At 42.4% G+C, this 27,942-nt stretch overlaps 1 protein-coding gene across 4 annotated transcripts; it reads right to left on the bottom strand.

The window, feature by feature from the left end:
- Nucleotides 1-7,629: 7,629 nt before the first annotated feature.
- Nucleotides 7,630-27,692, bottom strand: vdac2 (voltage-dependent anion channel 2). 4 transcript variants are annotated; one of them, XM_070865725.1, is made up of 11 exons: nt 27,585-27,684; nt 25,657-25,770; nt 24,943-25,021; nt 20,403-20,474; nt 17,974-18,023; nt 10,823-10,975; nt 10,380-10,432; nt 10,064-10,291; nt 9,433-9,583; nt 9,289-9,346; nt 7,630-8,210 (listed from the first exon to the last, which is right to left on the bottom strand). In XM_070865725.1, the coding sequence occupies exons 4-11, from the start codon at nt 20,467-20,469 to the stop codon at nt 8,119-8,121; spliced, it is 852 nt and encodes a 283-aa protein (XP_070721826.1). In that variant the 5' UTR covers nt 20,470-20,474; nt 24,943-25,021; nt 25,657-25,770; nt 27,585-27,684; the 3' UTR covers nt 7,630-8,118. The 4 variants fall into 4 exon arrangements, with proteins under 4 accessions (XP_070721826.1, XP_070721825.1, XP_070721828.1 ...); XM_070865724.1 differs by lacking the exon at nt 25,657-25,770 and having other exon boundaries at nt 27,585-27,689; XM_070865727.1 differs by lacking the exon at nt 24,943-25,021.
- Nucleotides 27,693-27,942: the final 250 nt, after the last annotated feature.

Here is a 27,942-nt window from a genome sequence, read left to right as displayed (position 1 = left end):
CTTTGAACTGTCGCAGTGAATCTGACATAGGCACGAATAGCCCAGTGGCTCCCTTCAGCATTGTTTCATGCACTTGCTCAGTGCCAACATCCCCAGCATCGAAGCACTGACCACGCTCGACCAGCTCCGTTGGGTGGGCCACATCATCCGCATGCCCCACACACGAGACTCCCTAAGCAAGTGCTCTACTCAGAACTCCAACACGGCAAGCGAGCCCCAGGTGGGCAGAGGAAACGTTTCAAGGACACCCTCAAAGCCGCCTTGATAAAGTGCAACATCCCCACCGGCACCTGGCCCAAGACCGCCCAAAGTGGAGGAAGAGCATCCAGGAGGGCGTTGAACACGTTGAGTCTCGTCGCCAAGAGCATGCGAAAATCAAGCGCAAACAGTGGAAGGAGCGTGCAGCAAACCAGACTCCCCACCCATCCTTTCTTCAACGACTGTCTGTCCCACCTGTGACAGAGACTGTAATTGCGTATTGGACTGCTCAGTCACCGAAGAACTCATTTTGAGTGGAAGCAAGTTTTCCTCGATTTCGAGGGACTGTCTATGATACTTACATAGCTTATACACATGACCCCACGTTTCCCCTCACCCATCTAGTTCAAATAATCTGTCCGCACGGCCTGGTCTCATCATTTTAAATACTTCAATTAAATTACTCGGTCTGCACTTTTCTGGACTAAAAAGACTCCGGTCCCTAAGCCTGCCGGGATAACTAAAGGCATTCAGACCAGAGTCGAGAGATTGAGACAGAAATATTTCGACAATGCCAGCCAACGCCCTCGAGTTGCGGAGCTGAATGTCAAAATCAAGCCTGCAGCAGCCTCTGCTCAGATCAGTCCATGACAATATTCGGGAGTGCTGCTATATCTCACATGGTTGCTACAAGCCAAGAAAGCCTTCGGCAGCTCTGCAGATTCCCTCGTCTTGATTTCAGCCATCAAGAATATAAGAATTAGGAGCAGGAGTAGGCCATTTGGCCCCCCGAGTCTGCTCCGCCATTCAATGAGATCATGGCAGATCTTCTACCTCAACTCCACTTTCCTGCACTTATATCCCCATATCCCTTAATATCCAAAAATCTATCGATCTCTGTCTTGAATATACTCAAAGACTGAGCCTCCACAGCCCTCAGGGGTAGAAAATTCCAAAGATTTACCACCCTGAGTGAAGAAGTTTCTCTTCATCTCAGTCCTAAATTGCTGACCCCTTATTCGGAGACTGTGACCCCTGGTTCTAGATTCCTCAGCCAGAGGAAACATCCTCCCTGCAACTACCCTGTCAAGCCCTGTAAAAATTTTGAATGTTTCAATGAAATCACCTCTCATTTTTATAAACTCTAGTGAATATAGGCCTAGTCTACTCAATCTCTCCTCATAGGACAATCCACCCCTCTCCTCCCAGGAATCAGTCTGGTGAACCTTTGTTGCACTCCATCAATGGCAAGTATATCTTTCCTTAGGTAAGGGGACCAAAACTGTGCACAATACATCAAGTGCGGTCTCACCAGGGCCCTATATAATTCCAGTAAGGTGTTTTTATTCTTATACTCAAATACTCTTTTAATAAAGACCAACATACCATTTGCTTTCTTAATTGCTTGATTTCAGTGATTCGTGTACAAGGACACCCAGGTCCCTCTGAACACCAACATTCCCCAATCTCTCACTATTTAAAAAATACTCTGCTTTTCTATTTTTCCCACCAAAGTGGATAACTTCACTTTTCTCCACATTATATTCTATTTGCCATGTTCTTGCCCACTCACTTAGCCTGTCTATATCCCTTTGAAGTCTTTTTGCAGTCTGCTCACAACTTACATTCACACCTAGTTTTGCATTATCAGCAAACTTGAATATATTACATTTGGCCCCCTCATCCAAATCATTGATATAGATTGTGAATAGCTGGGGCACCGATCCATGTGGCACCCCACTAGTTACAGCCTGCCAATCCGAAAATGACCCGTTTATTCCGACTGTTTTCTGTCCGTTAACCAATCCTCAAGTCATGCCACTAAATTACCTCCAATCTGCTGTTGATCACTGTACCGTTCCAGTGAAGTGTCAGAATCCCACTATCCAGTAGTAGTACTGATACCCCAACAGGAACACAAAAGGCACCACCTTCTGTGCTCCTGGTGGTGAGGGGAAGAGATGGTTTGTACAGTAGCCCCCAAAATACACAATAAACGTGTGTAATTGTTGCAAATAACGCAGAACATTTGTTTACATCATCCCCTTTGTTTCTGCTTTCTTGAGTGGTCACATTTCTGATTTGATGCAGTAACCCATTTTCTCCAATTAGTGCCCCATCTCCAATGCTCTTTTTCTCTAAAGTCTTGAAATGTATCTTAGCATCACAATTGCTGTCCAAACGTGGAAAAGATTAATTTGAAGTCACTGACCAATGCCAGCTGAACATTTATAAAGACATGGCATTTCTATTGTTCCCGACTACATGTCTGAACTTCATCTGATAAATGTATCTGTGAAAAAAGGAAACTATGTAATAGCTGTTTCTACTGTCATTCAACTGATTTTTTCCAGCTAGGGAATTACTCCGTTCAGAACTGTAAATCTCATGTGGCAATGTGGTTTGCTGCCATGATTCTACACGAGTTGTTACAGATGAACCTTAACAGTGACAGGCACCCTATGTCTTAGGACTAGAACCAGGCCAGCAATATTTTTGATGGAAATTATTTTTTCCCTTTCAATGTCACCCCCCCCCCTCCTCTCTGAAGGCTAATTCTTGGGGTATAATTATATGAATGGTGGCAATTGTGTTCTCCAGCAGCCATTTTTGATCCAATTTCAAGTTAATTGATTGTGACCATTATAGCGGAGTCTGGTCTCATCACCCAGTATTCATACTGGGTCTTATCTGACGCAGGAAAACCCGAGTGCAAGACAGAAAATCCAGACATTCGTCTTTTGGATGAGACATTAAATCGAAGCCCCTTCTGCCATCTCAGGTGGTTGCAAGAGACCCAATGGCATTATTTGAAGAGCTGGAGAACTCTCCCAATGTGCTGACCAACATTTATCTACCACCACTGAAACAGATGAGTTGGCCATTTAGCTCACTGCTGTTTGTGGGATCTTGCTGGGCACAAAATGACTGCCTCATTTCCCTACATTACCACAACACCTACATTTCTAAAATACTGTGGCTGTGAAGGGCTTTTGGACATCCCAAGATCATGAAAGGGACTATATAAATGACTGTTCTTTCTCTGATGATTTGCAAGTATGGTATAACCACATTGAAGGATTACTCCAATGTATATTCAGGAACTCAATATATCGAACAGTTACTTAGCAAATTTAAGGGAGCGAGTCGTGGGATACTGCTCCATATTCAACAGTTTTATTCCCAACTTTGGCCAGGGCCTCTTCAAGGATATGAAGTATGAAAGCTGGATTGAAGTCATTCAGAATTCCCTACACAAGTTTAAATTCAAACAGGTGATGTAAAAATACAGAATTAAACAGCAGTTGGAAGGAATTTTCCCTGTCAAATCACTTCACAATATTCCAGCCTCTCCTGGTCCCACTTCCCGCCAAGTCTGACCACCTCCATGTGACCATTTCCCAATCTATCAGCTGGAACTCAACAGATTAATGAGAACACAAATGAGATGAAAGATTACACACATTAACAAACAAGTATTTAGAAGCAAATGTATGGAGGCAATTAGTTTTAAAGATCTCAACTCTACTCATGTTTCTTTATTGTTCTTGTAATTAAAATTAAATTTCAGCTAAGTTTCAAAAAGGCACAGGACAAGGGCTTTCAAAGTTAACAATATTTTCTAATTATTCTTACTTTAACTCCTATAAAAGTTAATTATCTATACTGCAATAAAGGCCTAATTGTACTATATTACATTCGATCACAAATGCAGTGGGATGGAGTAAATATCAGAACTTTATTGGCATCAATTTTGTTCCACAGAAATCCAACACCATATATTTAGCACATTATGCAAGTCCTAGGCATATATAGTGTTATATCTATACTTTCAGTTTTAATACATTTCATCCTTCATCTGGGAGGTACAGATCAGGCAAGTCCGTGGACTTCTGCAGATGCCATACCACTCCATCCATTTGCTAGGCTCCTCCTGTGGGGAACAGCTGGCCCAGGAGCTTCAACGTTTTAAATGGAGCACTTCATATTGGCAGCCGACTCCCATCCATCAGGCTTGCCAAGACAGAGACACTCACAATGAGGAGAAATAAATCTAAGTGATGAGAATGGAATTTGACTGTGCCCCCTCAACAGGGGTCTAGCAATCTTACTAGTATAATCAGGCCATCAATACAGGGGTTTAAATACATACACAAAGTCAGTATTCTGGAAGCACAATAAGGCCACATAATCAGAAGTATCTAAATAACTAACCGTAAAATTGGCTATGCTGAATTGGGTAGAATGCATACCTAAAATTACTCTTGACTTTCTCACTTTTGCTCTGCCATACCATCACACATTGCATCTAACTGATTTTTAAATGGCTGTCAAAATACTTCAAGATAATGCTACACATAATTTGAGGATCACAGCAGCCATTTCCAAATCTAGCATAGACCATCACTCCCCAGCCATCTTGTCATTTTCACACCCATGAAGATTGTGGGGAAGCAATATATTCCAATTAAATTCCCACAATTACTAGAACTTCCCCTTCCTCACTTTAAAGAAAAAGCATGCTGCTGTTTTCAATTAAGTCTCAGATTATCTATATCCCTCAAACCTGGTGCCCATAGATTTCTCAAATAATTGAGTTCTTGAGTACAGATAGCACCTCAATAGTGCCTATTTTAATAGAAGCACAGATGTGCCAACATGTTCAGACACGCAAGAAAGTTGTAAAGTATTTACGAATGTAATTTCATGGATTTTAAGGGTTTTATTAATGGTACTCTGATGAGATTGCTGCATCCCAATTCGATCCATGTGGTTACAGCCATTTATCAATGTACAAATTTTAACTTGTTAGGAGTAGGACTTCCATTTGCTGCTCCAGGTGAGTCAAGGCAGGCAAAAGATCAGTAACTCTTCTACAGTACCAAAGAGGCTCTGCCCAGCATTGGTGATCACAGATCCTAAAGGCAGCAAAGCAGAGGCTCTCCTATTCTCAATTATAAAAAGAGTGTTAAAGCATAAATCATGCTAAATTCAAGTGGCCTGCCTGTTAAAATAAATGCCAATGGCATTTGTGTCTTTCTCCCTCCTACCCGAATCTTATAGGGGGGGGGGGGGGGGACGGGGGACATAAAGGAACAGGAGGTTAGTAAAGCATTTGCATGGGATACATTGGAAAATATACAAGAAATTAAATGAGAAAAACCACAAATGCTGGATTTGTTTATGGAAACTGCCTTCTCATGAATATGGAGGGGGGAGCTGGGAGAGCACCTCAATTGTGCCAGAGGTAATCTTTTAAATTGATGCCCGACAATAAATTCCATTATTTTACTCAATAGTGATGCGACTGATGTCACTGACGACGAGCACTAGATCAAGCCAATCCAGCAGGGCACCCTACTATTCAGCACCTTCAATGACATTAGACTATAACTTCTGACAAGAGGCAATTGAAAATAAATTGCATTGCAATGGTAGAGCTTTGGGAAAAAAAAGGGTAGAGCTACACTACCACCCCAAACACAAATACAAAGTAAAGCTTGGAACACTTAAGTCAGCATTACCATGAAAAAGGAAACCCCTGTACTCAATACTCACTTGAATTAATGCAAGCTATCTTCACCTACTTCCCTTAAAAAGATGAGGCAATAAAAGCAAACAAATGTTGAATTGGATTAAAAGTAAAGTCCACATCAGACAACAAAAAAAAACCAACAAGACCACAGCCTATTTTCTAATGAGTACCATACTTTCATCTCCTATTTCTTCATTACTCATCTTAACTATCACAGTGAATCTTACCAAAGCTTTCTGAAATTCCATGTACAGATCAACTGCAAAAAGTGAGAAAATTCAGAAAATGTGTTAAACTTGACCTTTTTGAAATGCTCATCCACCAGCATGCTTTAAAAAGTAAACTTGCGCTATGATTGACGATGGCCCACAATTTGCGATCAGCAGTGAAGCAAACGCCTTCGCCGCTGGCCCCGAAGAAAGCTTCCCACAAAGATCTCGCTGGTGAGAAGTTTGGCTTTTTCAAAGTTCAGTTGAGATTAGTGGAATTTAGTGGGAACCCTGCTGTGATGTCCACAAGCTGTTTAAACAGCCAATCACAATGCAGAATGCTCAGAGACATGAGGGATCAAAACAAAGATTGGGGCTCTCGCATGGGGAAAAGGTAAACCTGAAATAATGAACAAACTTTAAAAAAAATATCTATTCAAGTTTGAGAAATTTGACACTCCACAAAATTTAAATTAGTTTTTCAGAGCCTTAACGTTTGTTTAGTAGTCAATATGCTGTTAAAACCCAATTACACTTAATCCAACAAGGCCTAACTTTTAATGGGGTATTCAACAGCAATATTACCACAGAAAAGCCCCAAAAGTTTGTCAGTTTCCCGATTACCGGCTTATGGGGGGGGTCCACAGCAAAGCCAGTGTCGGAGCAGTGAATTATCGACAGTAACTTCAGGATTTCCGTGTTAGGATGCGAATGTACTACATCCTGAAGTTGGCTAGTTTCAAAAACGGGTAACAACAGCGAATTCTGTCCATTCACTTATTACCCACCACAAATTCTGGGCCATTATATTTATTGGTCTTGCAATGTCTACGTATATCTGGACCCATTTTTAAATAATATTAATACTTCCCAATTTCCTGTATTTAATGAAGCGACAAAACTATTAAACCTTCATCACTTTCTGCACCTATTTCTTTTAAGTTCTTGTAAATTGTCTCGAGACATTTTATAACTAATTTGCCCTGCTTCTCTTTTTCCCCCAAGCAAAGATATTGCGCAGAACTTAAAATATATCAGTGCACCAGATAACAATACAAATATATGGAAATATTGGAAGTTAGAGGTAAACTTGTATATAGGAAGCTACAACACTATTGCTTCAGTCTTTGGATTATCTGACTCTGGCCTTCTGTATACCACATTTGCTCCCCCCCTCTCCATCAGTGACGCAGACATCAGTCCTACTCCAAGACCTTCCTCCAGCCTAGGGGTCTCCACCTTTATACACCTTCCCAACGTCTCTCTTCCATCAACCTCCTGGTTCGCTCTCAACTTTTCCATAATGGCTCAGCATCTGTCCCTATATATTTTCTATATTAAAAAGCACCATTCATCCCCAAGGTATTGCAATTGGCCAGTGTCAACGTATGCCTTTGTAGTGCCCATTCTACACCAGAGTCAGAATATAATCTTGCACCCAAATCCCCTTCGCACACTACGGAGTAGCAGCAAACTCAGTGCGCAGAACTCTACATGCAAGTGTGGCGTGCATACAGCTGAGCAAAAGCGAAGGAAATGCAAATCCAATTCACAGAAAGCTTCTCGTCATCTTTCACAGCCACCATAAAGTGCACCAACTAATCCACTGCCCCCTCCTGGGAGAAGTGCATGGTGGTAAAGCAGCTTCGAATGTTACAGAAAGAGGAAAAGGGATAAACAACTCACTGTATTTGATTCTTTTTTATTCAGCATCAACTGTATGGGTTTGGGATACCGAAAATAGTGAATTTCTTTTTGCTATACACAGAATCCATAAAATTTTGCAATTGCAACTTGGATAATTTCAATTTATCCAACTGTAGATGAACTGACAGCACAACGTCTCAAAATAGACATTAAACCGGGAAACATGCAGCCATGACTTGAGTTTTGTAAAGGCCTATTTCATTATTAGGACTGGTGTATTAACAGTTAAATACATTTTTAAATTATGTATAAATGAGCGATCTATAACTTCTGTATCACCTTCTAGATAACCAATTTCACTCAAAAAGAAAAACAATTACAGTTTTAAAGTACTAAAAATACAGGTACGTGGTTGATTTGAAACTTCCTTTCCAGAAAAGCCCGTTGGTCAAGTTGGAATTACATGTTACGGCCAAATGCTGCTCTCTTCCGATATCCCTTTGTCATCGAAGATAAAAGGTGCATGTCTTAAGCTTCCAATTCAAGACCCAGGCCAAGTTTGTGACCGCCAGAATTGATGCTCTTTCCATCAATCAGGGAACAGAGAGTGAGTTTTATACCTGCAATTGACAAATCAGTGATTTAAAACATATTCCTGCCACCCTGGTTTCCCTTCCTGTGTGCTCAAGGTCCAGTTTAACAAAATCTTTGGCAGTGGAATTTTAAACAGGATCCAGAACAAATCAGTGATGAGATAGGAAGGATCTTTGCAATAGAAGCTTTAAATGTTTTTAAAATTGGCATTCCATACAAGAGCAGTGCACAGTCCAACCTTGATCAGATCAGCAAAACACCTGCAAGGTTACGCTCTAGTTTGAGCTTTTCGGCAGACTTTGTTCCACTTTAGTAAGGAAAGGAAATCAGGAATGAGGCATTAAGGACCAGCCTATTTCACTTGCATCAATATAGAAACAGGTACAAACCTCAATTTACAGGCTACAGCAGGTATCTGCAGTTGGCAATATGGAGGCAAGTCAGCTGGGATAGGATGCGGCAAGTTGCTCTTCAGCAACCTCATTCAATCCCACCCAATACAACTGCAGCACATTGCGCAAGGTCAGTACAACTGTTCCATATTCAGTTTGAGAATGTCTACCTTCATGTCATTTAGACCTTGGTTTCCCTCAAGAAACCAAAGGTAGCATTCTATTGTTAGTTAACCGTAGTGGACGTGGAGATACTGCGTTTATAATAAAGCTACAGGCAAACAGTTTTCTCACCATCAGCTGCACTTGGAAACAGTCAAGTTGTGAGACTGGTTTTGAACCAGAGATTCTTGGCAATCATTTTTCCATCCACCCTGTGAGCAACCACCAGATTTCCCAGCTCCACTTTTGCCAAGCATCTGACAGAACAGAGACGGGCAACGTTCACGTTTAGCTGTGCGGCTGTGCAGCCGTCTGAAGCTCAAAAATAAATGAAAGGGAACATTGGTGCCAGGTGGAACGGGGAAGAAGATCTGGGGAGACCAGCGCTACAATGTAAAAGCATCTTTAGTCTGAATCCAGTTGAAACTGGAGGATTTCACTAAGCCCCAAAGGAATTCTACTCCGACCACTTTACAGCCAGGCGGTTTACAGCTGAATTAACATTTACCACGGTACCAAAACAAATTAAACAGAATATGTGGAAACCTACCTGGCCTAAGCGTCTGGCTGTAACCTATTCCAATTAGGCTGGCGTTGTTGACTTTCGCCTGAAAGAGATTAGTAGAAATCAGCGAGAGAAAATATCCAATACATTTAAAACACTGAGGAACAGAAGGAAGAAAAGTGTACTTACAGAAATGGAAGCAGTAGAGTCGAGCTGGTATTTAGCAGCAATGCCAAAGCGAGTACTGTTGTTACCTGCAGTCCAGGCAAGATTTACAGATGTCTCCAGGTTATCGCTCACCTTCTGGTATATGGATCCTCCAAATTCAGCACCATCATTCCTATAGATTTAAGTCACATCTTATCAATTTGGCTTGGCTGTCTCAAGACAAATGCCTGATGCAAAGCAGCAAAACAAAAATTTTATGAGAAAAAATAGACCATGACTATTCAGAGTTTAATATCTGCATTTATGCTTCAAATAGGCAAAACTGTCAGTGCTGTACAAGCAAAAATACTCAGCAAGCCAAAGTTAGTGAGCTCAAAGCGGCATACTATTAGTGCACCTGATTATAATCGCTCAAACATTGGTGTCGCCTTGGCCCCAAACTCTGGTACTCCCTGCCTAAACCTCTCCGCCTCTTTCCTCCTTCAAGACGCTCCTTAAAACTTACCTCTTTGACCTAGCTTTCGGTCAACTGGGCTAATTTGTACTTATGCAGCTCTGTGCCAATTTTTTTTTTATTTTTAACCTCAATACTCCCGAAGCGCGCCTTGGGACGTTTCACTATGTATAAATACAAGTAGTTGTTGTAACTTACACGTTAGTGTGCAACTGGAAGTCCCCAGTTTTGTAGCCCACTGCAAAGTTGTTCTGTGTCAGTTTTGATTTGGCCGTGTCAAAGGACATTTGGTAACCAGCGAGCCACCCTTCGTAACCAGCCACTGCTGAAGCATGGATCGCAGGGCCTGCAAAGTCAAAATCTACGTCACAGCCCAGGTTGACATATTCACGCTTGTAGGCGGTCTTCACTCTGCCACTCTTCTTGCTGAAGAGGCAAAAAAGGGGAACATTTAGTATGGAGTGTATACACAAACCAGTAAAGATGCCAAGACACATTCAACGGCTATAATTACCCAGTGTTAGGAGAGAAGGTGGTGTCAAATGTCAGCTTCAGACCTTTGGCAAGCTGGCAAAGGAAGAGAAGAAATGGTGTTTCAGTGCACAATCCAAAAACAATATTCTGAGTGTTAAATGAGACCACAGCAAATGCCTGCGCTCGTCTAATATCGCAGAAGTTTTTAAAAAGTGGTTGGGTGATGGATGTAAAAATCAAGTGTCTATTATTTTAGGATGAAAAATACCCCAACTAGAGTACTTGGTTTCTTCTGCAAATGTCACTATTAACTACATCATTGACACTCCTTAGTGAGCCATATAGTGCTGATTTTCACACTAGCACCGTCAGATCGGTTCACAACCTTGTATTCTTCACCTCTTTTCCGCTCAATTCAATTCCCAACACGATCCGGCACAAACTAAAATACAACACAAATTCCCCACATTGTTAAACAGTTACCTGATCTTCAATTGCAATTTCTGTGCCCAAAGTATTGTCAGTGTTCCACTTCTCTGTAAATGTGAGGCCATATTCAGACCACTTGTACTTGGTTTCCAAGCTCCCAGATACTTTACCGCTTTCAGTGTTTGATGAACCAGAAGTTGTGAATTCCTGTCAATTTTGTAGAGGAGAGAAAGAATAAAATGTAGCATCTTCCGTACTTCGTTTGCATTCACTTGTAAATACATAGAACACTTACCCGTGTGAGCACACATCTACTCACACTTACCTTGAAAAGACAGACCAATTTAAAAAGGATGGGTTTTGCAGAATTATAAATGGATTCACCATTTTAAAACTTGGAGCCATTTGGTATTGAGCCAATCAATACATTAAATAGACCCACACCCTGCTCTACAATCAAAACACACAAAGGCAGACTTGTCTTTATACAACACCTCATCGCATCTCAAACACCCCAAAGCAGTTTGCGTATAAAAGCACACATTGGGTTGAATTTCTCATCTGAGCTAATCTCAGCTTGGATAGCTTCTGGAGCGCTAAAAGGTCACGGTGCACAGGCTTTTTGGGGGCGGGGGTGGTGGAAAGAGGGAATCTCTGTTCCTTCCCACAGTAAAATAACCCTCGACTGAAAAATATACGTGACCAGCAGCCACTAACTATTTCAGCTCACACAAGACCGAGCACTTGTGTGGTACACCAGGGGGCTGCAGATACCTGTGGAACTAAGCCAACAACTTCAGGAGACAGGATGGGGAGGGACAAAAACACAGTAATTAACAGACCAGAAACATGACCAGACAACACTATTATGCAAAAAATGTATTGAGATACACATTTCACTGCTCATTTGGTTACCAAAATTAAACCGTCAATGCACTACTCAAATGCACAACTGTACTACAGACCTAAAGAGCCAGAATCCAATGCATTACACCTTTCTATGACATTTCAGTGCTTATTGCAGTTTTTGAGGACAAAACATTTTGATCAGAGCTCTAATAAGTACAATGAACACTCTATCCTCTGGTGAAGCAGCAGCTTTTAGATCAGTTGCCCCAAGAACACTGCTTGACCAAAGCAAAATCCACAACTTTAAAAAAAATTCCTTCAGAAAGCAATTCAAAAAATGCAACATTAATTACAAGAAAAGTGAATATTCTAATCCTTGAAAAATAGGTTTTGAATTTACCCAATCACCAACGTTACCTCTAAATTGTCGATGTTGGCGTGGCCTGTTTATTTCAACGCTCGGTCCCTTTAAATTTCTGCGCATGCATGGTATTTCAAATGGAAAAGCTTGCAGATTACTGCGTGGCCGCTCACTCATGCAGCTTAAAGGGAACATTGTTCATCACTTGGTCAGTATTCAGAATGACTATTTACTGATCTATGGCTTTTATCTACAGCAACACATGCACAAAAGTTACATGTGAGCAGTAACTGCAGAACTATATTTTACTATATGTAAATGTTGGCAACCAGCACTTCAAGTCCACGTGGCATTAAAAAATTCTCACATCTGAACAAAACATGTTTCAGCGTCAGCAAAAATGTAGCACTCTGGCAGTCGTATTGCATTAATCTCCAAATTTGCTCACTGAGAATGACCCGTGGGCAGATGCAATGCTGTGCCTGAACCTGAGCAAAATAAAGAGGCTGGATAGGCAGCAACCTGGGAATACCATCATTTAACCGTGTGACAAGCTTCTATTGGCAAACAGACCATCTTATGAAGTGCTATGCCTTGCCTTCAAAGTCATGCAGGTCACTTAAATTATACCGACCCGGATTTTGCGGCCAGTGGCAAGGCGATGACGCCCACCGCTGACCCACAAAGATCTAGCGATCTCTCTGGCACTAATTTCACCTTTCCCAAAGTTAATTTGATCCTGGCGGCAAGTCTAGGGAGTCTCCTGCGCTCTGTAAGTGATGTCATCAGCAGGCTAAGCAGCCAATCAGAATTTTCAGACAGTACTGATTATGCTTCACTTTATATAATTTTTTTTTTTAAAAAAGATCAAAATAAAGATTCAGACTTACACATGGGATTGCGGTTAAAGCTGAAATGTCAAACGTGGAAAATATTTTTTTTTAAATTATGGAATATCTTAAATGGAAAAATTTGACATTCCACAATAATAAAATGAGTTTTTCAGGGACAGAGGTTGCTCAGCAGTTATTATGACGTAGTACGCAGTTAAAAATCCCATTGAATAAGGCTTAACTTTTCCGGGGGTGCGTTGACAGCGATTTTACAGCGTAAAAGGGGAAGATCACGTCAGTTCAGTGATTTCTCTTAAGATTGCCATCAGTGGGATCTTCAACAGCACGTTCTGTGGAGGAGCAGAGAATCACCGACAGGAACTTCTGCATTTATCTGCGCACACATGCATGCTGGAAGCGATTGAGTTTCACATGGTAATGACAGCGAACGTTGACAGTTTCGCTGTCATTAAAACCGCAAAATCCGGGCCATTACAATGCTAGTTCCAGAGGTAGTCATGTGATGCAAGTGAGGTACAAAAAAGGTTGAACCTCCCTTATTAGAAACCCTCAGGACCTGGCCTGTTCCGAATGAGGGATATTTCCGGATAAGGGGAGGTCACATGTTTTCAGTGTGTGTGCGCACGCGCGCACACACAGATTGGCTGGAACGACAGTCAGTCTAGGCTCACATTGGAGAATAAACTATTCTAGAGTTCTAGAGTTACAATATTCTCAAAATCTATGGAATAGTTAGCTGATCCAAAATATTAAAAAGAGTAAGCACTTTGAAAACATTCTGAACAATTTTTATTGGAATTTCCATCAGTGTGGTGTGGGAGGGGCGTCGGGCCCTGTGGTAGAGACATAGAAATCTACAGTGCAGAAGGAGGATATTTCGGCCCATCGTGTCCACGCCGGCCGACAAAGAGCCACACAGCATTCAGTCAGCAGCCCTGAAGGTTACATATAAACCTATGAACACTGAAGGAAAGGTAACGAGCACCCGGTCCAACCAGTCCAGCCCACACAACTGCGACCATCATTGCACCAAAATATTCTACACTCCATCCCAACCTCCTGAGGTTAAAAAAGATTAAAAACCCAGGCCAATTGGGAGAAAAAAAAATCTGGGAAAATTCCTCTCCGACCCATCCAGGCGATCAAAACTAGTCCAGATCACCACCCTGGCCGTATTCGATTCCCTGCAGTATTTACCATCATATCTGCACCAGCCAACCAGCTCTAGGTCTGTAAACCTGTAGGTTACAGCACTTCAAAGTGCCTATCCAAGCACCGTTTAAATGTGGTGAGGGTTTCTGCATCCACCACCTTTCCAGGCAGTGAGTTCAAGAAGCCTCCCCTTAAATCCCCTCTGAACCTTCTACCAACTACCTTAAAACTATGCCCCCTCAACCAATGGAAATAGGCCCTTGCTATCCACTATATCCAGGCCCCTCAATTTCATACACCTCAATGAGGTCTCCTCTCAACCTCCTCTGTTCCAAGGAGAACAAACCCAGCCTATCCAATCTGTCCTCATAGCGAAGATTCTCCAGTCCAGACAGCATCCTCGCAAATCTCCTCTGCACCCTCTCTAGTGCAATCTCATCCTTCCTATAATAGTGACCAGAATTGCATGCAGTATTCCAGCTGTAACCAGAGTATTATATAATTTAAGCATAACCTTCCTGCTCTCGTATTCTAGCCTCGGCCAATAAAGGCAAGCATTCCGTATGCCTTCTTAACCACCTTATCCACCTAGCCTGCTACTTTCAGGGATCTGTGGACAAGCACTCCAAGGTCCCTTTGTTCATCTACACTATTAATGTGTGTACCCTTTCCTTATTAGCCCTCCCCAAGTGCATTACCTCACACTTCTCCAAATTAAATTCCATTTGCCACTGCTTTGCCCACCTGACCAGTAGATTGATATGGTGCTCGCAGGCCAGGGGCCACGCAGACTGCTGGGCCAGGCCGCCACACTGCTCCTTCCGCTCCCCGGCCTGCGAGCACCATCGGAGCAGGCCAGGGAGTGGAAGGAGCAGCGTGGTGGCATACCACTCCAGGGAGCAGCGCTGGAGCAGGAGAGCAACGGCAGCAAAGAGGGAGACTGGATTGAATGTCACCAAGATCCAGGTCGCTAATTGGAACGTAGGCAGGTACAACAGGAGCGGTGAGATCGGGGTGAAGGAGCGACGAGAGATTGTAGAGGGACGTGATCGGGACCCAGGAGAGGCGCGAGTTCGGGGCCCAGGGGCAGCACGGGCCAGCCCACACTGCGATGTGTGCGCACTAGGCCAGTCGTCTTGGTAAATCCTTGCCACTGGATCAAGTCCTAGCTCTTTCAAGCCCGTGTGGTGGCTGGTGTGCAACAGCTACCACACGTTAAAAAAAATTCATGCATAGGCATCTTCCATCCTTCAAGATTTAGTTTGGGACCTGGAATATTAGGTTCTTTAATGAAACACTGGTGAACTTTTTGCCATGGAAGCAAGTCACCCTCGACTTGAGGGACTGCCTATGATGATGAGATTTATATCCTCCTGCAGTCCATGACTTTCCACTTCATTACCACACAGCCAATTTGCAGGTCATCTGCAAACTTAACATACTCCCTACATTCAAATCTAGATCATTGATGTATACCACAAAAAGCAAGGGACCCAATACTGAGCCCTGTAGAACCGCACTGGAAACATCCTCCAGTCACAAAAACAAATTATCCTTTGCTTCATACCTCTAAGCCAATTTTGGATCCAACTTGCCACTTTGCCCTGGATCCCATGGGATTTAACCTTTGTGACCAGTCTACCATGTGGGACCTTATCAAAAGCTTTCCTAATGTCCACACACACTACATCGTATGCACTACCCTCATCGACCCTCCTGGTTACCTCCTCAAAAACTTCAATCAGGTTAGTCAAACACGATCTTCCCTTAACAAATCTGTGCTGACTGTCCCTAATTAATCCTTGCCTTTCCAAATGTAGATTTATCCCGTCTTTCAGGATTTTTCCAAATAATTTTCCCACCACTGAAGTTAGTCCGACAGGCCTGTAATTACTCGGCCTATCCCTTCCTCCCTTCTTAAAAAAGGGTACTACATTAGCAGTCCGCCAGCACCATGCCCAAATCTGGAGGACTGGAAAATGGTCAAGGCCTCTGCTATTTCCTCTTTTAACTCGCTCAATAGCCTGGGATGTATTATATCCGGGCCTGGGGATTTATCTACTTTCAAAGCTGCTAAGCCCCTCAATACTTCCTCTCTCACTATATTTATTTCCTCGACAGCAGTATCTGCATTGCCCCTTTCCTGTGTGAAAACAGATGCAAAGTATTCATTAAGAACCTTACCAACATCTTCCACCTCCACACAAAGATTACCCTCATGGTCTCTAATAGGCCCTACCCTTTCTTTAGTTATCCTCCTGCTCTTAATTTATAGAACATCTTTGGGTTTTCCTTAATTTTACTAGCCAAGAAATTTTTAATGCTCTCTTAGCATTCCTAACATCCTTTGTAATTTTGTCTCTTAACTTTCTATATTCCTCCAGAGATTCGACAGTATTTAGCCGTCAATATATGACATAAGCTTCCCTTTTTTTCTTTATCCTTCCCTGGAAGTCCCAAGACATCCAGGGGTCTCTAGAATTGTTATTCCCACCCTTTTTCTTTAAGAGCACATGTTTGGCCTGAGCCTTCTGAATATCCTCCTTTAATGCCTCCCACTGTTCAGACATTGATTTACCTACAAGTAGCTGTTTCCAGCCCATTGTGGCCAAATCACTCCTCAACTGAGCAAAGTTAGCTTTTCCCCAATGTGAAGACTTTTATTCCTGGTCGATCCTTGTCCTTATCCATAACCAACTTGAATCTGACTGAATTATGGTCACTGGCACCCAAGTGCTCTCCCACTAATACCCCTTCCACCTGCCCAGCTTTATTCCCCAAAACAAAATCCAAATCCACCCCCTCTCGTGTTGGGCTTGTTGCATACTGACTAAAAAAGTTCTCTTGAATGTATTTTAAGAATTCCGCACCTTCTATACCCGTCACACTATATATTTGTCCCAATCAATATTAGGATAGTTGTCGGAGGGCCGTCGGGCCCAGAGTTGACAGAAGACCCCAAAAAGGTGCCTGCTCCGAAGTTAAGTAACTTTATTTTTCATTGATATTTTTCACCAGCCGCATTGTGCGCATGCACTACCCTGCGGCCGGGAATGGTTCCGAACGAAGGGTGGTGCCGGACAAGGACATCGCGGTTGAACCTATACTACTAGATTTGCAAGAGTGCAACTGCAGTCCCAAAAATATAAGCAATTGAATGCAGCCGAGCACACTTTTAGAAAATCTAATTTGTTCTAACTAGTACTTGATGCTCGTTATGTTGATACGGTGAGATGAAGTTCGGCGGGAGAAGGTTTATGTGGAGCATAAACACCTGTTAGGTCCGAATGGCCGGTTTCTGTGCTGTAAAATTCGATGTAATTCTACTCAACGGAGGCACGACATCAACAAAAAGACAAACAGTTGAATATTGCATGGATGGCTCCATTTACTTGGCATAAGAGTGGGAAGAACTGCTCGGCTTCTTCATGCACTTTGCATTCCATTTAGAATTATTATGCAACACAAACAGTTGGCCAATAGATTTAACAAATGATCTGCGCACCCTGTTGATTGCAGTGCGATAATACAGACAAGGTATCAAAGCGGTCCTAAAGACATGTGGAGCTGAAGAACTTCCACCAGATGAAGCTGGTGCCATTTAGATTAATCTCTCAATCAATCCTTCATGGCTGACTATAACTTGGTTTTTTTTTTTTTTTAAACTTTGTTTCTCTGTGCATTTCTCCCTCCAACATTGGGGGGGGGGGGGGGGGAACCTAGACAGCAACTTCAAGGTCATGAACATAGTTTGAACTGCAGACATACAATGCTGCAAATATACATTTGCTTCAAAACCAGTGCTCTAAATCTGCCTGTAATATAAGCAGAGCAGTAGCTGTCACATACAGCTGAATAGTTCCTCTGGAAGTGATTCAGCAAAATAAAGTTATTCTTAAAAACAAATGCACACATTTGGCCCATTAAAAACAGTGCTATACACAAACATTTTAAATATTCTAGCATGTAGAAAAGTAAATTGATCTTACCACTCCGCTGTGTGATTTGGTTTTCACTTCAAGTTTGACCAAACCAAAACCTAGAAAATAGAAATATTTAATCACTACAGACCCACTGCATTTTAATGACGAAAAGTCACATTCGTAATCTGCTGTAAAGCACGTTGGTCGCTAATTCAAATCTAACCTATGAAAGAAAACAGCAGCAGCATGTAAACAAGCACCAAGGAATTTAAATTAAATGCAATAGTAAAGTTAGATAAATAAGCCCATTTTAATAAATGTGCCATTAAAACTAAGTATTAGTTGACTTAAGTGAAAATTGTGCATTTACTGCTACAAGACCAGTAACACTAAGCTTTCTGGTTTTACAAAGATGAACTTGTTACCCTTACGGTACCGGTTTTAGTACAAGATCTATTGTAACCAGTGCATAATTGTGCCCACTCTCACTCATCAAATTTCCCCATTTACATTGCAGGACAGATTCAGCAGCAGACTGAACTAGATTTTCAAGTAGTTAGTGAACGGTCATGTTGGTGACTGTGTGGATCGAGCCAGGCACTTCTACAGTATTGAAAAGGACATCACTAGCCTAAAGTGAGCTGAAACAGTCAACTCTCCCAAAGCTATAGCCAAAATGGTGTACCAAACACAAAGTGCTACCAATAGGAGGTGTTTAGCTTCAACCACCAGGCAGTGAGTGAAACAACCCGCTCCAAGAGGGTTTCACTGTCAAATGGCAAGACCATCAGACTGTTTAAGGTGGCTCCACTTTGAAAAGGCAAAGAAGTTATGCGACAGCTATATAAAACCCTCATTAGACCACACCTGGCACACAGTTCTGGGCACCACACCTTAGGAAGGATTGGCCTCGGAGACAGTACAGCGTAGATTTACCACAATGATAACTGGACTCCAACGGTTAAATTAAGAGGAGAGATTACACAAACGAGGGTTGTATTCCCTAAATTTAGAGGGTTAAGGGGTGATTGATCAATGTTTTCAAGATATTAAGAGGAACTGATAGGGTAAACAGAGAAACTATCGCTGCTGGTTGGGGACTCCAGCACGAGGGGGACATAGGTTTAAAAACTAGAACCAGATCTTTCAGGAGTGAAGTTAGGAAACACTTCTACACGCCAAGTGTGGTAGAAGTTTGGAACGCTGCCCGTAGGTCAATTGTTAATTTTAAATCCGAGGTGGATAGTTTTTTGTTAACCAAAGGCATTAGCCATAGGGCAAAGATGGGTATGTGGAGTTATGTCACAGATTAGCCAGGACCTGATTGAATGGCAGAACAAACTAAAGGGCAAAACAGCTTACTCGTGTTCCTAAAGTATCATTGGTGCCAGGTATATGGCCAAATTTTCCACAGGTCCTGCAATCTGCCGCTTGATTACCTACAATTTCACCGCATGGTCTTACTCTACCAATTCTGGTAACTTCAACAGCAAAAAGATACAATTTTAAAATGTAATTTTATACAAGTGATCAGCTCATTTATTGAGTGCGCCAGTTCCCAGGGAAAACATATACATACAACAACCACACCCACCAAATGATCAGAAATACAATTCGGCACACCTAGATTTCCAATTAGTCATGTGTGGTTAGTGGCTAACTTATTGAACGGTAATCTCGTCAGTAGTACAAAGAGCACGCACACTACTTCACCGCAGCCCTTCAGTTTTACCATTACACAAGCACCTCTCCTCCAGATCAATGAGCAATCTCAGGCAGCCACAGGTGAGTTGAGACACATCCGCATGGAAAGAGAAAGTCACCTTAAGCCAGCCACACCCCACACAAGTGGAGTTAAATAAACTGACAGTAGCACATGACCCATTCTAACCAAATGAGAGAACAGAGAGGCAACAGTTATGAAGAAAGGCTGGAAAAGTTGGGGCTTATCACTGGAACAGATAAAGTTAAACAGGAATCAAAATCATGAATGGTTTTGAGACGGTAAATAAATGAAAGACTGTTTCCACAGATTTTACAAATTGGTGGTTACGGAACATAAATACAATCACAAGAACAAAGGGAAGGTTGGGGGAAATTCAGAGAGGACGATGGAATGCTTTACCAAACCATGGCCAATAGGGAAAACATAACAATTTACAAGGAAATTAGCTAAGAACTTGAAAAGGAATACTATATAAAGGATACAGCTGGGGGGGGGGGGGGGGGGGGGGGAAGGAAAGAGTGAATGGATTAGTCAATTGCCAGTGGGGGGGGGGGGGGTGAATGGATTAGTCAATTGCCAGTGGGGGGGGGTGAATGGATTAGTCAATTGCCAGTGATGAAAAGCTACAACAGGCACAGATGTGATCGGCTGAATGGCCTCCATCTGGACTGTAATTGGGAGGGGGCAAAATAGGGACAAAGAAAAAAGAGGAAATTAGAATTTAATCTAATAACTTTACAAACAGGTGCCAAATGTAGAAATACTGTACCATAGCCTTTGTTGAAAATATCTCTGGCTGATTTGCCAAGGTCTGCATACGATGGAGGTACAGCCATTATATCTGCAGAGAAAAATATTCAATGATAAGCCAATTTATCTTACCACCGTATCCCAAATCCCAAACTTAAAACCCTAAACAAACAGCTAGAAAACAATTCTGCTGATCAGGGATAAGCCCAAAATCTTAAGTGTTCATTGCTGCATGAAACACAAGCTCATCTGCTGTCAAATCTGCTATGAACAATCTCTGTGCCTGGGAAAATTAAGTGACATCTCCTGGAATATGCTTAAGAGGTTTGTGCTGGATCAGACTTGAAAATAACCAAGCTGTGGAATTTTTCTAAATCTGCTATTTTTAAATATTAGGAAAGAGATTTGTTGCAGCAAATCCCTTCAGTAATCATCTTCCCAAGTACCACTCCAAAAAGTAGATTGCTGGAATACCAAACACTCTGTTACAAGCTACAATGCTTTAAGTTGGCTTTCAAATACAGCAATACCATTAAATTCATTCGTAACTCAGTAAAACAATTGGCTTCAACGGGATGGGCTTGAGAAGTGTCAACGACCTATCCCACACAAACCAAGCTCGACTGCAGTATTCGATGGGCATCACAACTGCTCACTCCAAAAACAGCCACACATTTAAATTATTAAACTGAACAGCTTGATTCAGGAATTCCCCCAGGAAGTTATTTAAAGTCCTCGACTATTAGATCAGTTCCACGTGACTGCAACATTTCAGACAGTTACAAGACGTGAAATCAACCTCGTTTTAGATAGCAGAGGGTATAGCTGACAATAGTTTAATAAATGCACAATAAACAGGAAAAATTGCACTGACTGCACAATACAGGCATCTGCAATGTTACATTTTGAGGACAGGTTGCATAGAATGGGCTTGTTTTCCCTCGGCTACAGCAGATCAAGGGGTGATCGAATTGAGGCATTTATGATTAAAGGAGTCCCGAACAAGGGCCATAAATTTTAAATTACAGCTTGGCCATTCAAGGGTGGTGGCAGGAAGCACTTCTTCACATGAAGGGTAGTGGAAATCTGGAACTCTCCCTCAAAGAGCTGTTGATGCTACAGTCAACTGAAAAATTGCAAATGGAGATAGATGTATGTTAGGCAAGGGAATTAAGGGATATAGAGCAAATGCAGTTAAAGGGATTTGATGTACAGATAGATCAGCCATGATCTAACCGAATGGTGGAACAAGCTCAAGTAGCTTAGCCTACTCCTGTTCTTATGATTCTCTCTCTAGAAGGCAGTTCGAAAACTCAACTTATACATTTGGGAATGCAGGAAGCACTTGCAGTACATCTCAAGTGTATTGTTAGATACATCAGTTACTAATAGCCAAGCATGAATTTCACGTCCTTGAATAATCTCAAATTTGTTTATAACCAAAGAAACTACAGGGATACGAGATCAGTTTTGGATTATCCCAGCAAAGAGCCAACACAAACATGAACCAAGTGGCTTCCTTCCTGTGCTGTAAGCATTAATGGTTCTAAAACAGTTTTGTAATCCAGAGAGAGAAAGCGGAGTCTGCACATGACCACCATGGAATCGCCAAATAACATACCCAAAAGGTCTTTCAAAGATATAGGAAGTTTGACATTTTATAGAAATACTAGTATTTCCAAATACCCCAAAGCTTTAACATTTTGTCATCGGAGGATTTTGGAAGCTCTCAAGATTATGACTGGTATTTTGTCTGGAACCAAAAGCATGGATGTGATGTGGAATAACTTATCCTGCCATTCTTTATAAAACTCGTACAGACCAGAGTGTGAAAAGCAGCAAACAAAAGCACTGGTGCTGATTAAGACATTGGGTATCGCCTTCATTGTTTTTAATGCAAAGCTAGGTGGTCTGGTCTTCAGTGAACAGACATCCTCACTGTAATGTTCTTTTTAATAGTTTTAATGCATTTCAGATTAGTGGCAGATCCTAGGCAGGTTCAATAGTTTGTTAATTTAGATAAATTGGGGATGGGAATGTAGTTCTCCTTCATTTGGCAACGGACTCAGAATGAACACATGACCCAGAAAAGATTCAATTATACAACAGTGAAAGATGACCAAGAATTAAGGGTGGGGTAGGGGTGTCATTTTGTGCTTTGATCAGGAGTATTCATTTTAAATGCTGACCCTAATTGAGGAATGAAGTGTGGGAAATTTAACACTTCCAATGCCACATCTGACATTATGAATTTTAACATTTAATTAACCATATGGATAATATGCTAATCATAAACTCGCCAAATAACACTGGCTGGTATCACTGGCGAAACCCAATGCCACCTTTAACCATCCGATTTAAAAAGACATGAAATATCCTAACAATATCCGCTAAGCTCCCTATTGCCAAGAATACAGGCCCATCAAGATTCAGCGATGAACCTCTCAAGCGAACATGAGTTTTTCCCCTCAGCAAGATTACTGCCCAGTTTAACCTCAGCAATGGAAAAAATTTAATTTAGATCCCATTACACTAAATATTTTCTGAAAATGAAATGGTTAATATTAACAAGCTAATGGACATCTGGGATTTTCTACAGAAAATATCTAAGCGTGATGCATTAAAATATTGCCTTTCATACACTATGCATCACCACACATCAAACTTGTGCGGGGTGCTCTTCAATAATGGTTCACTGCTGGGCAAATAATATTCCAATATACTACCTGATCCAAAGTTTAGATTTTAAGTTTCAATCATATAGCCATAATGCCTTAAAGTCAACTCCACTACTATCAGGTCATATTTACTCAGTCCTCTTCCTCAAGGCTTCATAGTAACTTACACATCTGATACAACAGCCAAATGCACTACTGCAATGGTCTAAGATACCACGGGACAGATAAAACCAATCAAAACTCAACCAAGTCAGAATGGAATAGTGACCATCTTTGAATGTTAAAATTATAGCTTTAACTACTAATGCTTTTCCTCTACCTAGTAATGCAAGTTTGTGGCTACAGTCAGTTGAATCCTGCCCTGCTTTCTAAATAGCCCTATAACATTTCACCATATTCTATGCTGTCTATTAGCTTCTGTAAAAAATATTGAAGAGATTGAACTTGCATGGTCATTGCAATCTTCAATGTTCTTTCTATCCCCCCGCGCAACTCCCCCCACCCCACCGAAGATAATCACATGCTACCAAAAACATTACAAAGACAGATGGCCTATTCTAATATCACTTAAGACAGCTGCTGGGAGGGGCACACAGGCAGAGAGAGGCAACTGATTACCCCTGCTGATTAAGCACCTTTCAGCAACCCTGTTGAAGTTTTAAAAATCAGCACGGGGAAACCAAAGGGGCAAAGTAACAACTTGCGCGGTACAATGATCTGTCTAGTGGTGCATGATTTATAGGCATGCTGTGCAATTCCTCAAACATTTCATCAATCATAAATAAACATCCTGAACCTTCACTGCTGTCTTTACTATACACAGCTAGAAAACATTAGTAAATTCTATACTTTAACACTAGCCTGTGATCTTTCAAATACTACTATGCATTAAAAGAAAAATCAGTATTTTAACATTTGCACAAGGTTCCATTTAGATTCACAAAGCGTGGGTTTAATTTGTTAACAGTTTTCATCATACGTCACATTGCTACAATGCAGTGAGGCAATTGCCAACAGGCGACTAGGGAAAGAGGAGACCATCAGTCATGTCAATTGTTCAGCCTATCGGAAGGTGGAGCTGTGTACACTATTCTCCCTACTCACTCAAATGCTAAATCCTGGGATAGGCAGAAAGAACACAGATGAAAATGTGGCCAATCCAGATCATGAAAAACATGTAAGCTTAGTGTTGACTTGCAACACACACAATGTGCTCCAATTATCCAGCACAATCATCATGGGACAGACCTGCTCCCTCTGCCTCATTACACTGCCTGCTAATATCAATAGACTGACAAATCATCTGCCTAAAAAATGTACTTGAAATTATTTAAAATGCACTCTTCATTCCTGTACCATACACAAAAGATATTGGGACACTCCAGTGTTCCATGTATGGGGGAGGGCCCAGTGATTGAGGTGAAAAATTGCAGCTAGGATGCGTGTGATTTGCCTTTAATTCGCTTCATTACCCACACATAAATAATGGTTGTTTTTTTTTTTTTAAATCAACTTTCTACATTTGCACACATCATCTGTGACTGGGCAGATGCAATCTTGAAGAATTCCACAAGCGTGTATAATACAGTGGAGCTCGTCTCGTTGCCAGGGTTGAAATTGAGGAAGTTCCACATTCAATTACATACAGTGACTATGGCGGTGGAGGTTGATCCAAAGAATGCACTACAGTTTCTGTTTCAGTTGCAAGCCAGATTCAAAAAGGAGTACAAACTATGCCAAAAGGACTCTGATCCCAAGACTTACTTCCTGCATTTCAATTGGCATGAGTACTTCAACATCAAAAGAGTGCAGTGGTGCACAGGCGAAATGAATCTAATCTGTAAAGTGTATTACTGTTACAAAATGAACTGGCATACATACTGAAATCCAAGATACACCCGATACAGTACAGCTCCCAGGCAGGATAAAAGTCTCTCTCTCTCACAACTACAGTTTCTACCTATAGCAAAAGAAAATAATAAAGCATGACTTGAAAGCAATTGTACAGTTTAGCTGATGCTAGAGACTAAAGCATTGAAGCTTTAACATGGAGGTCAATTCTTAATTAAGAATTATAAGCACCCTCAACTGGCAAGAGTCTCATGTAGTGTTACATCTTGATGTCACATTATGCAGAATCACATTATACAGTATTACAAGTCTTGAACACTGGGGATTGTAAATTTGAAGTGTATTTACAAGGGCTGTCATTTAAGTTTTTTTAACACATGCTCATCGAGGAAGTTAGAGTGCCCCCAACAGTCAATAAGCTTTAGCCTGCTGGGCAGTGACTTCCTCTTACTGGTGGTACTGTTGAACAAACAGGCGCTCTTTTCTCTACTCTGAACTACCTTGGCCTCATGGCACCCAAATCTTGTTCGTAATGAGCAAAAAGGCATCTAGAGGAAGCACATGGAAATATCGCTCATCACAGAAGATTGGAACATAAACCGAGGACAAGCATTATTTTCAAAACTTTTATACGTAGTTTATGCTATAAACACATTTGGCGTGTGGCTTGTGCTCATGGTGTGAGGGTTAGACAGTTTCCAAATGTAAAGATTAAGGTTATTAAACATTTTTTTTTAAACTTACTGATTTGTTGATGTAACCAATAGCAAGCTTTATTTTAGTATGAGCTTAGTTTTTGGTTTTCATGATTAAAATGTGACCTTTTTCCAATCTTCTGCATTTTCCAACAGGTTATATCTAAAACATATGGGAATGTTTCAGAAAGAGCTATTAGTGTTGTTATCTAATTGTAGCTAAATCAAGAGCATCAGCAACATATGAGACAAGCATTTTTTTTCTCATTCATTAGCTAGATGTGGGCATCACTGGCAAGGCCAGCATTTATTACACATCTTTAATTGCAGTCCATGTGGTGAAGGTATTCCACAGTTGACCGAGCAATATATTTCCAAGTCAGGATGGTGAGACTTGAAGGGGAACTTGGAGGGGATGGTGTTTCCACACACCTGCTGTCCATGTCCTTCTAGGTGGTAGAGGTCATAGTTTGGGAGGTGGTGTCAAAAAAGATTTGACAAGTTGCTGCATTGAAGTTGTAGATAGTACACACTGTAGCTATGGTGCACCAGTTGTGGAGGAACTGAATGTTTAAGGTGGTGGAGGATGGGGTGCCAATCAAGTGTGTTGCTTTGTCCTGGATGGCTGTTGAAGCTGCACTCATCCAAGCAAGTGGAGAAATTAATGGGTATATGGATTTAAACAGCCAATGTTCTTTCCCCTCTCCTCCACTTCCAACAGCTCCACATATGTACCTACACAGCCCATGCACAAACGCTTGGACACGAAGTTAACACGAATCAAGTTGAAAAATGAAACTCAAAATTGTGCAGCGATCATGAGTGACTAGACAAGACTGTGCTCAAAGGGTGTACCTTTGAATAGCATGTAGAGCAAGAAAAAGCAGGTGACAAACCCTAGATCTTAAATGGGGCGGGTTGGGCTCGAAATTTAGAACCTCAGCCCAGATATAGATTTTACACTTCAGTCTCCATGTTCGCTGCTCACCTTTATAACTACAATGGTACATCTGGAGAACAAAAGGGTTCGTGACCCAACACACACACAAAAATCTGTCCCGAGTGAAAATACTCCCCCAACAAAAAAAGATTGCAGAAGCAAGTCCCCTTGCATTGCAAAACATCAATGAGATTGGTCACTCGTTAAGTGAAATGTATTAATAGCACAGGCAGTTCGGATGGGCTGAGCTGGACGGTCATTAGAAATAGTGCACATATCATCGACGCAAGTGAAAGGCGTGAGCCAACAGGAACCAATGACATGCAGTCTGCCCAGGCTGCACATGCAGTGCAGCATTTTACAACATCTTCCCCATTTGGGGGGAGAAAATGAGTAAAAAGGAAGGAGCTCGACACATTATCAAAAAAGATTAAATAAAATTGAGGGAAAATAAATATTGCATTACAACAAAGAGAATCCCAAATGCAGAGTGAGTGAAATGCAAAAGGATGGAAGATGTCGTCCTGCCTTTCCCCCCCCACCGCCAGCGTCCGGGGCCGAGGTCAAAGCAATCACCTTGACTCAGCGCGCCGGGCTGGAGCCTCGGGCAGCGAACGGGACACGGCCAGGGAACACGCTCCCTGCGCCCCCAACCCCGGCCTCTCGGCCCGTCCTCCCACACAGCGGCACAGGCGCCGCTTCCACGCCTCACCCGGGACTGCCAGAGGCGGGCGCCATCTTGCGAGGCTGGGCCGCCGAGTGAGTGAGTGAGGCCTGGTGTCCCACCCCAATCCCCGGGGCTTGTCCCGGGTCAGTCACTCCCTCCCTCCCTCCCTCTCCCCGGGGACCCCGTCAGCGTGCAGCCGCGCGCTTGGGGAGGGAACGGCCTGAACTCGCGGCCCAAAGCCCGAGCTTCCCAATCAGGATCGATCGGCCGCCCCTCACTCACACCGCGGCCGCACGCAAAGCCCACGCTCCGCGGCCTACACCCGCACCGGGCCTCGCTCCCTCCCTCCCGCCCAGCCCCGGTTTCTTACCTGGCGGCGAGGCGCGAAGCTGCGGGCAGGACAGGGCGATACAAGGAGCGGCCTCCGGCTTTAAGGGCGAACTGAAGGAGACAGCGCCGCGCCTGCGCACTGCCAAACCACCCGGGGGGGGCGGGGCCACCCGCGCCAGGACCTCAGCCCCGGCCACCCGGCCGCGCCGCGCCTGCAGCCAAACCCGCCCCCCAACAAAAACCAAATCACACTCGCTGATTGCCCTATTTTTTTTAATTAATGTACCTACTGATAATGTACTTACGAAAAATGTCTTCATTTCCTTTTTGTGAAGGCAGTGCGCTGGGCAGCTATCGGCTCAGGTACCCGCCCCGCCTGTTCTTTGCTGCAGCGCCCC

Source organism: Pristiophorus japonicus, chromosome 22, assembly GCF_044704955.1.
Source record: "Pristiophorus japonicus isolate sPriJap1 chromosome 22, sPriJap1.hap1, whole genome shotgun sequence".
Lineage (NCBI taxonomy): Eukaryota > Metazoa > Chordata > Chondrichthyes > Pristiophoridae > Pristiophorus > Pristiophorus japonicus.
The sequence above is the reverse complement of the archived record's forward strand: the minus strand, read 5'-3'. Positions and strand labels throughout refer to the sequence as shown.

Excerpts from the sequence above, each read along its gene's own strand:
- vdac2 (XM_070865726.1), bottom strand. The coding sequence starts at position 20,469 with ATGGCTGTACCTCCATCGTATGCAGACCTTGGCAAATCAGCCAGAGAT. Across the intron at positions 10,292-10,379 it reads ACCTTCTCTCCTAACACTGG|CAAGAAGAGTGGCAGAGTGA; the intron begins GTAATTATAGCC and ends TTGCCTCTTCAG. Across the intron at positions 9,347-9,432 it reads ACTCTACTGCTTCCATTTCT|GCGAAAGTCAACAACGCCAG; the intron begins GTAAGTACACTT and ends AATCTCTTTCAG.